The 13,706-nt window shown below is 30.6% G+C and overlaps 2 protein-coding genes across 2 annotated transcripts in view; one reads left to right on the top strand and one right to left on the bottom strand.

The window, feature by feature from the left end:
- The window catches only part of LOC111639427 (transmembrane protein 199-like), a 7,571-nt gene extending 5,993 nt beyond the window's left edge, over positions 1–1,578 (bottom strand). The window contains exons 1-2 of the mRNA XM_023385317.1: positions 1,450–1,578; positions 980–1,103 (exon numbers count right to left, since the gene is read on the bottom strand). Coding sequence (XP_023241085.1) covers positions 980–1,103; positions 1,450–1,578 — 253 coding nt within the window. The remainder of the gene's footprint in view (positions 1–979; positions 1,104–1,449) is intronic.
- Positions 1,579–3,987: 2,409 nt separating this feature from the next.
- Positions 3,988–13,706, top strand: part of LOC111639426 (splicing factor, suppressor of white-apricot homolog) — an 88,760-nt gene continuing 79,041 nt past the window's right edge. The window contains exon 1 of the mRNA XM_023385316.1: positions 3,988–4,206. Within this exon, the coding sequence (XP_023241084.1) occupies positions 4,022–4,206 (185 nt within the window). The 5' untranslated portion in view covers positions 3,988–4,021. The remainder of the gene's footprint in view (positions 4,207–13,706) is intronic.

Below are 13,706 nucleotides of genomic sequence, written 5' to 3'. Positions count from 1 at the left end.
GCGGCCGCGATTTCTGATATTATTTTTCTGCGAAAACTTCGTTGACCTTTGGAGACATCATTAATATAAATAATTTTTATGGCCGTTAAATAAGAAATGTTTCTTTCACAAGAAATGTATAAAATTACAGTACTAAACAGACGATAGGTCGCCTAACTCGCCGTAGCGTGACGCTAGACGGCGAAAAATATATATTTAATTATAATAAAGTTACAATAAATTAAGTTAATATATAATTATATGAACAGACGATACTAAACTCAATTTATTCGCCTAAACGTCCGTAGCGTGGCGCTACGGACGGCGGGTAAGTAGTTCGGCTGCCCGATGACGTTTTACGTATTATAGGAGTTATTTTTACCGTTGTTTACGGATAATGCCACAATTTTTATAGGAATCATAACTATAGGAAACGGTTTTATAGGGGGATCTACTGTATATGATAGGAAAAAAAGCCATAAAAAAATATGTTAAATTAATATTTGTATTTGTTTTTTATGTTAAAAAAAGATTTTAATTTTTCATAATTTATTTTTATTTTGAATACTATTTTCAGCATTTAAAATTATATTTTTACTGAAGTTTAACTTTATGCTTCAATCTACTTATTTTTCTTCAGCTCACCTTTGGTTCAATGTTGGCAGCCTTATTTATAACTGGTATAGATTCTCATTAATGAGTATTTTTGTATAAACCATAATATATTTTGAGAAATAAATTATTTAATAAAATCATCTACTTTAATTGTAAATAAAATTCTGAAATTTTCAATTAATATTTATTCAAATATATTATTTTACAACTTGTTTATAAAGATATAAAGATGAAAAAATATAATTTTACTTATTTCTGTTATTTAACACAATGTTATTTTTGGAATACATTAACTGTACCTTTCAATAAAATTTTATCTAAAGCATTGAAAATGCATTTGAACTAAATTAATTACAATTAAAATCAAATCAATCAAAATCATTACTTTCAGACTGGAATGATGAACTTTTTTTAAATGAGGACATTGATACATTTTTTGTCATTTCATGATATTCTCTTTCTTCCTGTTCTGCTTTCAATTTTTGAATGCGAGCTTCTAATTCTGGATTCTGAAAATAATTATTTAAAGTAAATAACTAATTTCANAGAAGGTTATGGAAGAAAAGAATTGTTAAATTACTAAACATTTAATCATTAATAGCAGCTTGATATAATCTGGCAATCATCTGTCTTTAATCTAAAATCAGCTTTATAGATGTTTATATTTGTAACTTTATACTTTAAAATAGTCTAGTCTGATAAGTCAATGCCCCAAGGGGAAGTGGAAATGTGTCGAGTTAACCAATATGACAACTAAAACAAAGTTGAAAAAAACCACAAAACTATAATTAGGAAAATACACTAGTGCTCTGACCATCCATCACTGGCACTAAAGGTGGTTTCTACTCCAAGTACCTCAGCGATTTCCATCCCTTTTTGTTTCAGTATTGGCCCCGAAACAGGAAGATTCGATGAATGAATTTGCATTAGCCAATGTATCAGAGCATCTTTGACATCTTTGTACGGCAACTTTCTCTCTGGCATTTTCGAGACAGCCACAACGAAGATCCAAGAAAAAGTTTCTTAATTTCCTCTTTTTTCTTCAGAATTCCCACCAATGTTGTTCTTGGAAGGTTTTCTTGTTTTGCAAATTCGGCTTGCAAAATTTTATTACATTCAAATTCAGATACAAGTTCGTATTTTTCCTTCAGCATAAGTGTTGTTAGGTTTCGGATACGCATTTCTAACAGAAATGTGAAACACTTGCTGCAAATAGTACATGAATGAAAGGCAAGAAAATGCAAAATCGGATTCTGCTGCGACATTAAGCTGTGTGGTGTAAACTCATTTTTTTCAGGACTGTGTGGGAGTCAACAAGTGTGGTTTAGAAAAAGTATGTCAATTTATCCAGTGGTGACGAGTTAAACAGTGTCGAATAAACCAGAGTTTTTACATTAATTCCTGTGTAAATCAGCTGGGACCACAGAAAACTGACTACTTATCCAACAGTGTCTAGTTACACGTACGATGACTTACGTGGACTCGACTGTATTCTAAGAATTGTAATTATCCAAACAAAAAATCTGAGATGTAAAAAATTTCATCAAGTAAAAATTTAAGACAATTTAGATGACAATCAAAATTTTTCTTAGGTGTTTTTCTTTGGTAAAGATAAGCTTGGTGTTTTGGGCAAAATGTAGAAAATAATAATACAGGTAAAAATCTTGTGGGTACTGCTTCCAAGCACCAAGCTTTTCTTCATCAAAGAAAAACTCCTAAGAAAAATTTTGATTGTCATCTAAATTGTCATAAGTTTGTACTTGGCAAAATGTTTTTTATATCTCAAATGTTTTGTTTGGATATCAATTGATTTTGTTTAATAATTGTATTATTACATCAAGACATAAAATGATGGTGTATAATTCAGTCAATGCTTGGCAACAGAACACGCTGCTGACCAGTTAAAATCTGTAAAATTTATTGTACTGTAATAGCTAAGACAAGTCAAACAAGGAATAGAAATTGTAAATTCATCATAAACATCAATCAATAGGATATTTATTGCAACATACCACTTAAAGTATCACAAATTCGATGTATCGTTTTAAAAGATATAAGTCGATCTTGGTTCTCCAAAATATTTCTCATATCCGCATTTAATTCGTCATGTTTATTATTTTCATAATTTTGCAATTTCTCGAGAAATAGTTTCGAAGGACGAATCCCTACCAGCGGTTCTGAATATTCCGACATATTTCAAAATTTTATGATAATCTTACGTAAAAAACTGCATAATAAGTAATTTCTATGTATTTCACTTAAAACTTAGAATATAAGCATACATTTAACACACTCAAAATCATCACGTGCAATCAGAAAATACAAACAGCGCCACCTACCAGTCAAATTCTGTTCGCCGTAGCGGCATAATTTAGAATTAATGTTTACCAGAGAGTAGTGTTACCACCCGTCCGGTTTTCACCCGGACAGTCCGGGAATTGACTCACTGTCCGGGTGAAAACTATTAATTTTGTCCGGGAATTTCGTAGAAATTGTGAAATTACGATGAAACAAAGTTCTTGCAAATATTTTTACAAATTTACACAATTTTAACAGCGAAAGAACTGCAAGTTTACCATGTTTATATTCATTTAATTACTGCGACAATCTATAACATTACTGCAACGGATTTTTTCTTTTTTAAACCTCTTTCCGCCCTGTCGGCACTAAGAGGGTTTAGTGCCCACGGGCCTCTTTTTATGAAGCCCATTATGGGTTCGGCCAGGCCTATAATGGGCGGCCGGCTGGTGAAGAACGGGGCTCGACATATCTGGACGAACCCCCCCCCCCGAAAAATTGCTGAGTTTTTTCGACCCGTCCGGATTGGATTCCGGGTCCTCCAGAGAGGTAGACTACTAATTTAATCGTTCGGCCATTCAGCCTTGTTAACAAGACAATCGAAATTTCGGTCAACACTTGTCCCTAGTAGAAAGACGCTTTGCTTGCTCGGTAGAAAGACGCTTTGCTTGCTCGGTAGAAAGACGCTTTGCTTGCTATCGAACAAAATAAATTTGCTTGAAGTTAAAACGTTTTGATAAAGGTATACCTTTATCAATATTAATTGAGACAAGAAGCTTATATTAAAACGTTTTGCTTAACTTAATATTTTGACTTATTCAATGTGCGCTACACTATTTTATCTTTCTTAAACGCTTTGTTTAATTAAAGACGTTTTTATTGCCTCATCGTGCATCCAGCCTTTGGCCAATTTCGGATTTTTCCCGTTATATATACATAAATTATATAAATCTTATTTAATTTATATGTAATAAAATTATTTACATTAATTTATAAATTAATAATGTAAAAATTATTTACACAAGCATTAATCATTATTTTTATAATAATATTAGAAAAACTGATCAATTTATGTTAAAGGTGGCAACACTATTATCAAGGCCGGATTTAGGATCGAAACGTCACAAAGATGGCGACTGTAGAGAATTACTGGGCGAAGAATTTTGATGAAAGAAGTAAGAATGAAGAAGAAGAAGAACTGTTGGTCTTTGGATATAGTTGTAAACTGTTTCGTGACGATGAAAAAGCACTTTATATAGACCAAGGGAGGCATTTAATCCCTTGGATGAACGACGACAGCTTGATGATTGACAGGTCCGTTGCGTAGCAACCAAATCATCTTCGGAAATTTTAGAGAATTTGAAGGTTTTTTGAATTATTTGTTATCTATAATTGCCTTGATCAGTTTTGTCTAGAACTTCCGTAGGAAACCTTAAGAAAGGAGGAACAAGAGGTGGAGCTATCAGGACACACACAACTTGAGATTCGTAACCAAAAGAGTCCAAGACCAGAAAGGAGCTTCCTTAATTCTCTTGGTTTAATTGGATTTTAGACGTTAAGAATTTATATAATTTATTAATGGTAACAAATTTACTTTGTGATTATAAGCTAATATAATTTTCAGGTGGACTGATCGTTTTACAGTGTTGTAATTGCATATTTCCCATTTACGCCCAATAATTATATATATATTTCCGAAATTGTAATTCCATTCCATTGTCTTGTTTGTTAAGCATTGAAACGTTAAAATTGTTAAAGATCATTCCAGAAAAATGAATAATCGGCAGATAAAATCTTTGATACATTTTAAGATAAATATTAGCTTAGATATAACTATTATCTAAAATATGAAAGGCTCAAGTGTTGAATTATTTTAATAAGAAATAATGAAAAACAAGAATTTATATCTCAGTAACCACTCAGTTCACTGATGATTTTTATTTTTATTAAATGCTTTTCAGATATGTTGTTTATTTTTCCCATGAAAATAAATACAGTTGTCCCTCTATAGTCAGACGTTTTTTAATCCGACATGCTCAGTAGTCCGACGCACCTCCCGTCAAGGTACCCGTCCCCGTTACGTTCTGCTTGCACAGAAGCATGTCGTGATGTGAATCTCCCCATCCAATTTTTACACGATGACACACATTTCGTGTGTTTTATGTGAGCAGTTCTGTTCGAACAGTTGGAGTAGAGAATATTGTAAGTTATTGCTAGCAAAACAATGCGAAATATGTAATTATTTTTGGTAATCTGACACACCTTTGGTCCCATACCTGTCGGATTATCAAGGGACAACTGTATATATGAAGCATGCAATGCCATAATGTTGTAAATGCCATTTTTTCTGTAGCGAAAGACTATTGTGGTGATATTGGCACTGTAAGTGGTTGTATTTTGAAGATTAATTTATGTGAAAATATTATGTTTAAACTGCTAGAGTTTAAGCCACGTGACTTTTGGTGCTAAAATGTTACGGCTTATATTTACATCATTTTGATATTCCAGAGAATTTCTGACCTAGTGACTTTTTTACCATTTTATTGTAAAATTGAAATGAATGCATTCATTAGAAAAAGTGTTTTTTACCTCTTCTGAAAAGTTTCTTTTTTAGCATTTACAACATTATGGCATTGCATGCTTCATATATATATATATAAGCATTGTATACAATACCTAATAATCCACATGATTTGTGTAGTGAAGAACTATTAATAGCTTAAAATGATTACATTTGAGATTGCAATAAATTTGAAATATAATTATTATTAATTAGTGCAGATACCATAGTTTAAATAGTGACACTATAACCAATTTGCATTTGAATAGTCAATGTATGCATTTTTGTACTTCTAGATGACATACCTGGTAATATTGAATTATCTTAAGAAAATATCAGATAGGTTGAAAACCATGCATGCATTTATTAGCTAGTGATTATACAGATATACATCATGTCAACAAATTTTGTTATTTTTCTTTGATCGTCTCTTAATGAAATCAATCTTGGTTTATTTATATACCATTGTATAGATTTTTGTTAATATTTCTGTAAGATATGATAGCTCAAGTTAAAAAATTCCTCTCAAGTGATACAGAAAATAATTACATAGTAGAGCAATATGTAACAAAACGATCAAGCAATATATTACAAGAGACAATAATCAAAAGTGTATGGAAAATAATATTGTTTTTAAATACTTTAAAAATATTCATGCATTATTAAGTTTTGTCAGAAGCAAGAGTAAATTACCAGTATTTAGATGATAGGACAGTAACTAAACTTCAACATTGCCATAGCTGATTTTAGCCAGTTGCACATCATTTAGATCACATTCTTAGTGAATTAATAAAACAATTTAATTATTGTGTCCAAGATGGGATAAGTGAATGTGCAATTGGTATTTTTGGTGTCAAATTGATCTGTAAACAGTGATGTCAAAGATTTGCTTGCTAAAATAAACTTTTATGAAAGAAAGAAAGAAATTTTGGTCATTTGAAAGAAATTAAAGAAAATTTGCAAAATTGGAATTTCACAAATTTTTTTATACAATATAATGGAATGTGTTTGTAGGAAAGTGTATACAGTATAAGTAAATAAAAAGAAAGATAAATTTTCCAAAAATAGTTGAGAGGAAAAGAAGACAAAATTCAACAGCACTGCAAATCAAAACATAAACATATCTATAAAGGCCCCATATGGGTAAAATGGTGACACAAACATACTAACAAAAATTTGTTTTATTTATAAGTTTCCGTTTTAAAATAAAATTTAATTATGGCATTTGTGAACATAAATCTATTATAAGACCATGATAATTGCTAATAACAGTATGAAAAAATTATTTTAGTCATTTTCTAATAAAATTGCCTTCTAATTTATGTAAAATTTTTTTGTTTGTTTTAAAAATGAGAGTTCAAAAATAATTTTCTTTAATTCTAAATAAATTATTTTCTTTAATATTAAAGAGAGTTGTATATGTTCAAAAATGCAAAATTAGAGTTTAAATTTTATAAAATGATAAATATACTATTTAGTTTTAAATACTTGTGATTATCTGTTGCAACTTGGTTTAATATTTTGTTTAGAGAATCAAGTAGAAAAGATTATAGTTTGCATTAACAAAAATTTTTTTTATAATAATACTCAGATAAAATAGGTAAGAAGGCTCAAGAGATTATATCACATATTTCTAAGAGATTATTGTGTTAGTTTAATATTTCAAAATGTTAGCTATGAAATATCAAATTTAGTAATAAAGGAAGAAAGTTTATTAAAAAAAAAATTAAGTTTTATTAATAAAGTTAGTATCTTTAATGTGATGCAAATATTTTTAATTTTTTCAAAAAATGATTTAAGAATAAAAGTAATGTTTAATTTTTAAAAAATTTAAATTAAATTATAATTTTTTAAAATTACATTGTATTTCTATTCAAATTTTCTAGTTATTTTGACTAGATATACAATATACAATGCATTTATTTTTTGACAGTGTTCAATAATTTTAAAGAAAGGTGTTAATATATTTTGGCATTAATACATTGACTTATATTGTATTTTAAAATTATATTACAGTTGATCATAATTACATTTAACTATTATAATAATAGTAATAATAGAGATAAATGAAAATAATTCAAATTTGAAACTTTTTACTTGTGCATAGATATTATTCCAAAACTAGTTTTTACATTTATTCACTATTACAGTGATTTTAAAGTATTTAATATTATTTTCAGCTGGAATATACAGTGGTGATTGGTTAACAAACATAATCCTTTCCAAGACTCTGTTCGCTATCCGAATTGTTCATTAACTGATTATCGATTTACCATAGATTTTTATGGGAATTTGATTAATTCGTTCTGGAGACCCCAAAAATAAAATATATATACTTTCTTACTAGATTTATTTATATGTAATAATAAAAATACATATACTGTATACATGCATTTTTATTAAAAATACATATACTGTATACACAGTCTTGCATTTTTATTAGTCATGTTTTTCCATTTGTGGGGGTTAAAGAATCTGTAACGGCGATTGCTTTTTTTCTCTTCTTCAGGATTTTTCAGAAGTAATTAATAGCATTGTAATTATAGAGATCCCCAAGCGTATTAATCTCAACCTCATTTGGATGCTATTCTAAGACTGTTGGTTGGTCTGACATCCTCCCACTTCTTCAAAAGATCTTAAATAGCAGATATTGGCATTAATACTCTTTTTCAGAAGAAAACATATCTCCCAGAGTTTCTTGGTGTTATTCATTTGAGAGTTCTTGACATTCTTCTGTTGTCAGATCAGTTTTAGGTTCCATTATGAGCCCTTCAATGTTCTTTATTTCTCAAATGTGATTTTTGTTACTCCTTAAGCTGCTTGATTCTTCTTGATAATACAGTATCTTTCTTAGATAAGATTGAACTGCAGCCTACTGTAGACCTGTTCAAGCCATACTGCCAGTGGTATTGGCAATATGAATATTCTGATTTTATTGATATTGAGTTTGATTCTTTTATGTTGCCTTTAGAGGAGGGGGCTTTCGTTTATTGGATGTGGATAATTGTATGGTCTTACCTTGGGGTGTTCTTACCCGGATTTTGATCATGTTTTCTGATGTCATTCATTCTTGGGCTTGTGCTGGTTTACGTGTTAAGATGGATGCAGTTCCAGGCCGAGTTAATCAGGTTTGTTTTTAATTAACCGGCCTGGATTATAGTATAATCCAGGCCAGTTAACTCTAAATGTTCTAAGATTTGTGGGGCTAATTATAGTTTTATGCCTGTTGTTATTGAGAGAGTCTCTGTTGATGCTTTTTTGGGCTGGATGAGAGGTTTTTATTAACTAGATGGCTGAAGGAAAGTGCTGGTCTCTTAAACCATTTTATAGTTTTATTACTTCTAGTTGGTGCCTCAAATGAGCCCCAACATCAGACATCTGCCGACTCTCTACTTTTGCTATTATACTCTTATCTTTCGAAAATAAAAACCAACACAAAACTTAACGAGTGTTTGCCCGACAGTTTTGCGAATACTATAATACAATTGTTTCTGTCAGAAAAATAAAAGGCTGGAATTACAAGGGAGAGTTTCAAAATTTGGAGGAATACTATCTGATCAGTATATACTGGGTTGAGCATCGATGTTGACGTTTCCTGCACTCCAAAAAGTTTTGAATTGTTGCCTGAAGACAAGGGAAGACCAATCGGTATTCATTATTTTATGTTGCTTCTTCTTGTATTTATTTTGTGAGGTGTTCATTGTTTGAACATAAAAAATCTTTCACGAAAGTTTTCGTTATTTGATTTGTTCATAGTCCAAACTGTTCATTAACCAATTACCCACATATATAATAATAATAATGTAGTTGTGTGATAGCTATGTTTCAGTGTTTTGAATAACTGTTTTATTTATTCAAAATGAAATTATTTGTATAATATATTTGTTAAATATTATAAATAATATATATTTTAAGTATAAAAAGTGCATAAAATATTTTAAAATTAATTTTAAAAAATTTTTTCAAATAATTTGAACATTTACCTTTTGCATATTTTTAGTACAACTTATTCAATTATATCTTAAATCTTAATTCTTAAATTGTCTTATATTATTGTATAAGTAGTAGAAGACTGTGATGAGAAACTTATTTTAGCTGATGTTTTTATTAGTAGAAATTTCCATGCCTTTCATGGAGAAATCATCATCTATTACCATGAACATATTGGGTCTTGTTTCATTGCACTTTTTTGTTTAGAATGGGCTCCTATTCTAGAGCTTACTGCCAATTTTTGAATGAAATACAACTGTATTTGAATATTTTATAATTCATAAATTAACTAATTTGGATAAAATATGTAATACCTATATAATCCAAGTAGTGAAATTTTATTGCATTTTTGATTATGTACTTGTATTACTAATAGTACATTAATTGTTGAAAATCTAGTATAATTACATATCACAACAGACTCTAAAAGACTAAAAAATTTCTAGCAGCTTGTTTTAGAATATATATCATAATTGGTGTTTCTGATCTGTGTAATCTGTATAAGTCAATAATGGTTAAAGTTGTGAGTTAAGTTGTACTTAATAGTTTTAAAATACAAATTCAAATCAAGTTATACGGTTAATATAGTGAAACCTCAATCCTTTGTTCCTGCATCAATTGTTTTCCCACATCTATCAGTTGTTTTCTGCAGTCCCAAATAAGGACCCATATAGGTAATGTTCATTTTTCCCATATTCTTTGTTCCTTCATAGTTTGTTTTCCCTCAATTCAGTTCTGTATTTTAACTAAAAGAAAAATATTATCCTGCATCAGTCATTCTACCCACAATAGAGGGTGCTAAATTGAGACACTGATTTTTGACTACTAATAATGAAAGCACTCCATATTTAAAAAAAAGTTTCATACATGAATGTTAGTTCATGTATGAAATAATATTCCCCAAATGGCTTCTCTTAATATACACTAATACTTCAACTTACGTGAACCTGGAGTTATGCGATTTTCAAATCTCATCGATTCGTCTTTAGTTTGAGTGCCACACAACTCTTGACTACTCACTCCCCCCACACTATTGTTCAGCTTACATGTTCGGACGTGTCACATGGAATCGACACATAGCTACAATTTATTTCTGTGTTTGTTATATCTACGGAGACTTAAGAGACTCTTATTTGGTGATTTCTTGTAACTGTGAATGAATCAAAAGACAAGATAAGATTAACGAGAACATTTATTAGCTTGCTTACATCTGACTTGGATTTTACATAAATTGTGAAATTATACCCCGACTTATGCGATTATCACTCAATCCCACCTATCGCGTAAGTTCGTGTATTACTGTACTGTACTTATTTAATAGGGTAATAAAAAGTACAGTATTACTTGATCTTGTTATGGTTTAATTATAATTTATGCTGGATTCCTCATTCATAGATTTTTTCCATTATGTTGGTATCCTTCTTCTCAAGTTCCACTCTCATTCTGCCTTAAACCAGCATCAGAACAACTTCAGCATAGGCAATGGTATTTGTTTGACTAAAGTTGCAGTTTAGAAAGGACAGCTGCACAGGACACTTTTCTGATAGGTGATTTCCCCATATTTGAGTATGGTCATTCTGTCCTTCATGAAATCTGCAAGAAGGTGGTAAAGGTTGGCTGGGCAGTTGATGGATCTTAATCTATGCATAATCAGGGGTCACCACACAGTATCAAAAGCCTTGGATATATCAAGGCTAATCCCTAGAACAAAGTTGTTCTCAAGAAAGGTTTGTATCTTGCTGACAGCCATATAGATGGCTTCACTAGTGGATATTTGATGTTAAAACCTGAATTGCAGTTCACTTAGTTGTTGTGTGGTCTCCTTGTGCCACACAGCAACTAAGAATCAAACCTGGAAGTAATTAACTTCTCAAGGATCTTACCAAATGTCTGTATGAGTAAAATAGGACAGAACTTCACTTTCACCTGTCTTTGGCACTAGGATATTTTTAGCTATTTTCCAGGCTTTAGGCAGTTGTTGAAGATGACAAGGAGGGCTCCTTTGGCCCGCCACCAAATTTTCTGGGTCAGCTTCACCAATATTCCATCTATACCAGGTGTTTTACATAAATCTTGAATTATGTTACCAACTTTGTAATGGTGAAAATAGGGCTTCTAGCAAATAGGAAAATAGGGCTTCTAGGAAAAAAGGAATCCTCGGCAAATATACCACACCAACAGCTTTGATGTAGTTTGCCTATATAGGGTCTGTTATTCACAACATAGCTAAGCCTAACACATTGCAAGAACAAAAAGAAAACAAAGAACATGTGAATGTTAGGCCTAATATTAGGCTTACAACTTTTTAACTTGTGCACTAACACAGGAGCCAGGTAAAACAACAAGTGTCTAGACCCTGAGCGAGCATTAGTTCTTGATATATCAATACATTACATATTCTTACCAAAAGAAAATAGAATAAGTTACAGTATTCTTAACAATTTTTTAAAATATAGAATAAACACATGTTTGTGTGCAAGTGCCATATCGTTTAGTATTACAGAAAGACTTACTATGACACCTTGTGAATGTGCAGCCCCAGTTTATTACTTCCAAATGTTTTCGGTCATGTTAAATGACCTTTCTTAAGAAAAATAAAATACAAGAGTAATACAATAAATATAAGTTTGACTTTTAACCAAGAAAAAATCTTTGTTTCAGTCATTTCCTTCCGTTGTTTCAAATATTTTTGCAAAAATATTTAAAAAGACTGTTCATTTTTTTGCATTTGTACTAAGCGTTCGATTTTTACACTGTTTTTTAACCTCTTGGTTTTATTTTGTTTTTTCTTTTTCTTGAGAAAGGTCATTTAACATGACTGAAAATGTTTGGAAGTAATAAACTGGGGCTGCATGTTCACAAGGTGTCATAGTAAGTCTTTTAGTATTGAATAATATGCAGTCTCAAACGAATTGTATTACAGAAAGCCAGTGGTGTGCCATCATCACTTCCCTTGTATTTTCTAAAAAAGAAATACATATTGTGCGATTACTTTCATATAATTAAAATTAATATTTTATTATAACCTCATTATGTATCTTATTACAAATTTCTATACTACATGTGAAAAAAACGATAAGATTGCTACTGTATATTTGAATATTAGTGATGGAATGGAAGCGCTTTATTATCAGCTTCGAAATAGCCAGATTAAACTGATTCGAGCATGCACTTTACAGAGCACCAACTTCACCCGATTTAGCTGGTGAAAGCTACATACATATAACGCTTTCAATGATTCTATCCAGGACCGGTTCTGGGCTGTTAGCAACCTGCCTGCTAGATATTTGGCCGCCCTCATCCAATTATGTGAATCATGAGTAAATTTATAACTTAACCCAACCGATAAGAATTTACTGGTATGTTTCTATGATAGTTCTGTATAGTTGACATGAGTTTTAAAAAATCCATTAAAATATTTGATATTTTTATTCTGCTCTCCCATCTTATATTTCTTATGAATTTTAATGTTAAACCAGTGATATTACAATTTCTTATGTCCCATCTTTAAGGGGATGTAGAAAAACCGTGTACAATGTTAAAAAAATTAACTGTTACTTTGGTAGCATCATTTACAACTATATTTAATGAATGAGAGAGCACACCTACCAAGACCGTCTCTGATTCCATCCATGAGCCACTGGTAGGGAGCAATTTTAACTAAACGGATTGTTCTAATATTTAAAAAGTAAAGAACATTTTATGTTATTTTTTATGGCTTTATATGGACGTAAAATGGCTTTGTGGATGCATAAAAATGCAAAAATTGTTTTGTTGGCCTGACCTACTACTTTCAAATAAAATAAGTGTGCGGAATAAGAATGGCTTTGACGATTTAAATAATTTGAGTAAAGAGTCGAAAATCGTAAATCTCGCATCGATTCTTTCGTAAAATAGAAGCAATTTGGAAATCAAAACAGAATAGAATTTAACATTAGCACACAATATAAAATAAATATTGAAAATTATAACAAGATACTTACTGCTAATAGACATATTATATTTAAATTAGTAGATGTTATCGTAGCAAGAATTGGAATTTAGAGGGCGTAGGGAATCTATTAAATCTAATATAACAGATGTAATTATATTGAACTTGCTTATTTATTAAGTGCGTTAGATAATCTATTAATTAAAAATGCATTTAGAGAAGTCTACGGTTTTTACTGGCTTATCGAACAAACGAATACCAATGGACCCTAGACCGTTGCTGACTGATTGCTCCTGGAAGTCGGCTTCTTACAGAAACACAGCTTCCTTATCA

The sequence above is a fragment of the Centruroides sculpturatus genome, unplaced genomic scaffold, assembly GCF_000671375.1.
Source record: "Centruroides sculpturatus isolate CEXI.00-Female unplaced genomic scaffold, Cexi_2.0 scaffold1232, whole genome shotgun sequence".
Taxonomy (NCBI): Eukaryota; Metazoa; Arthropoda; class Arachnida; order Scorpiones; family Buthidae; genus Centruroides; species Centruroides sculpturatus.
The sequence above is the reverse complement of the archived record's forward strand: the minus strand, read 5'-3'. Positions and strand labels throughout refer to the sequence as shown.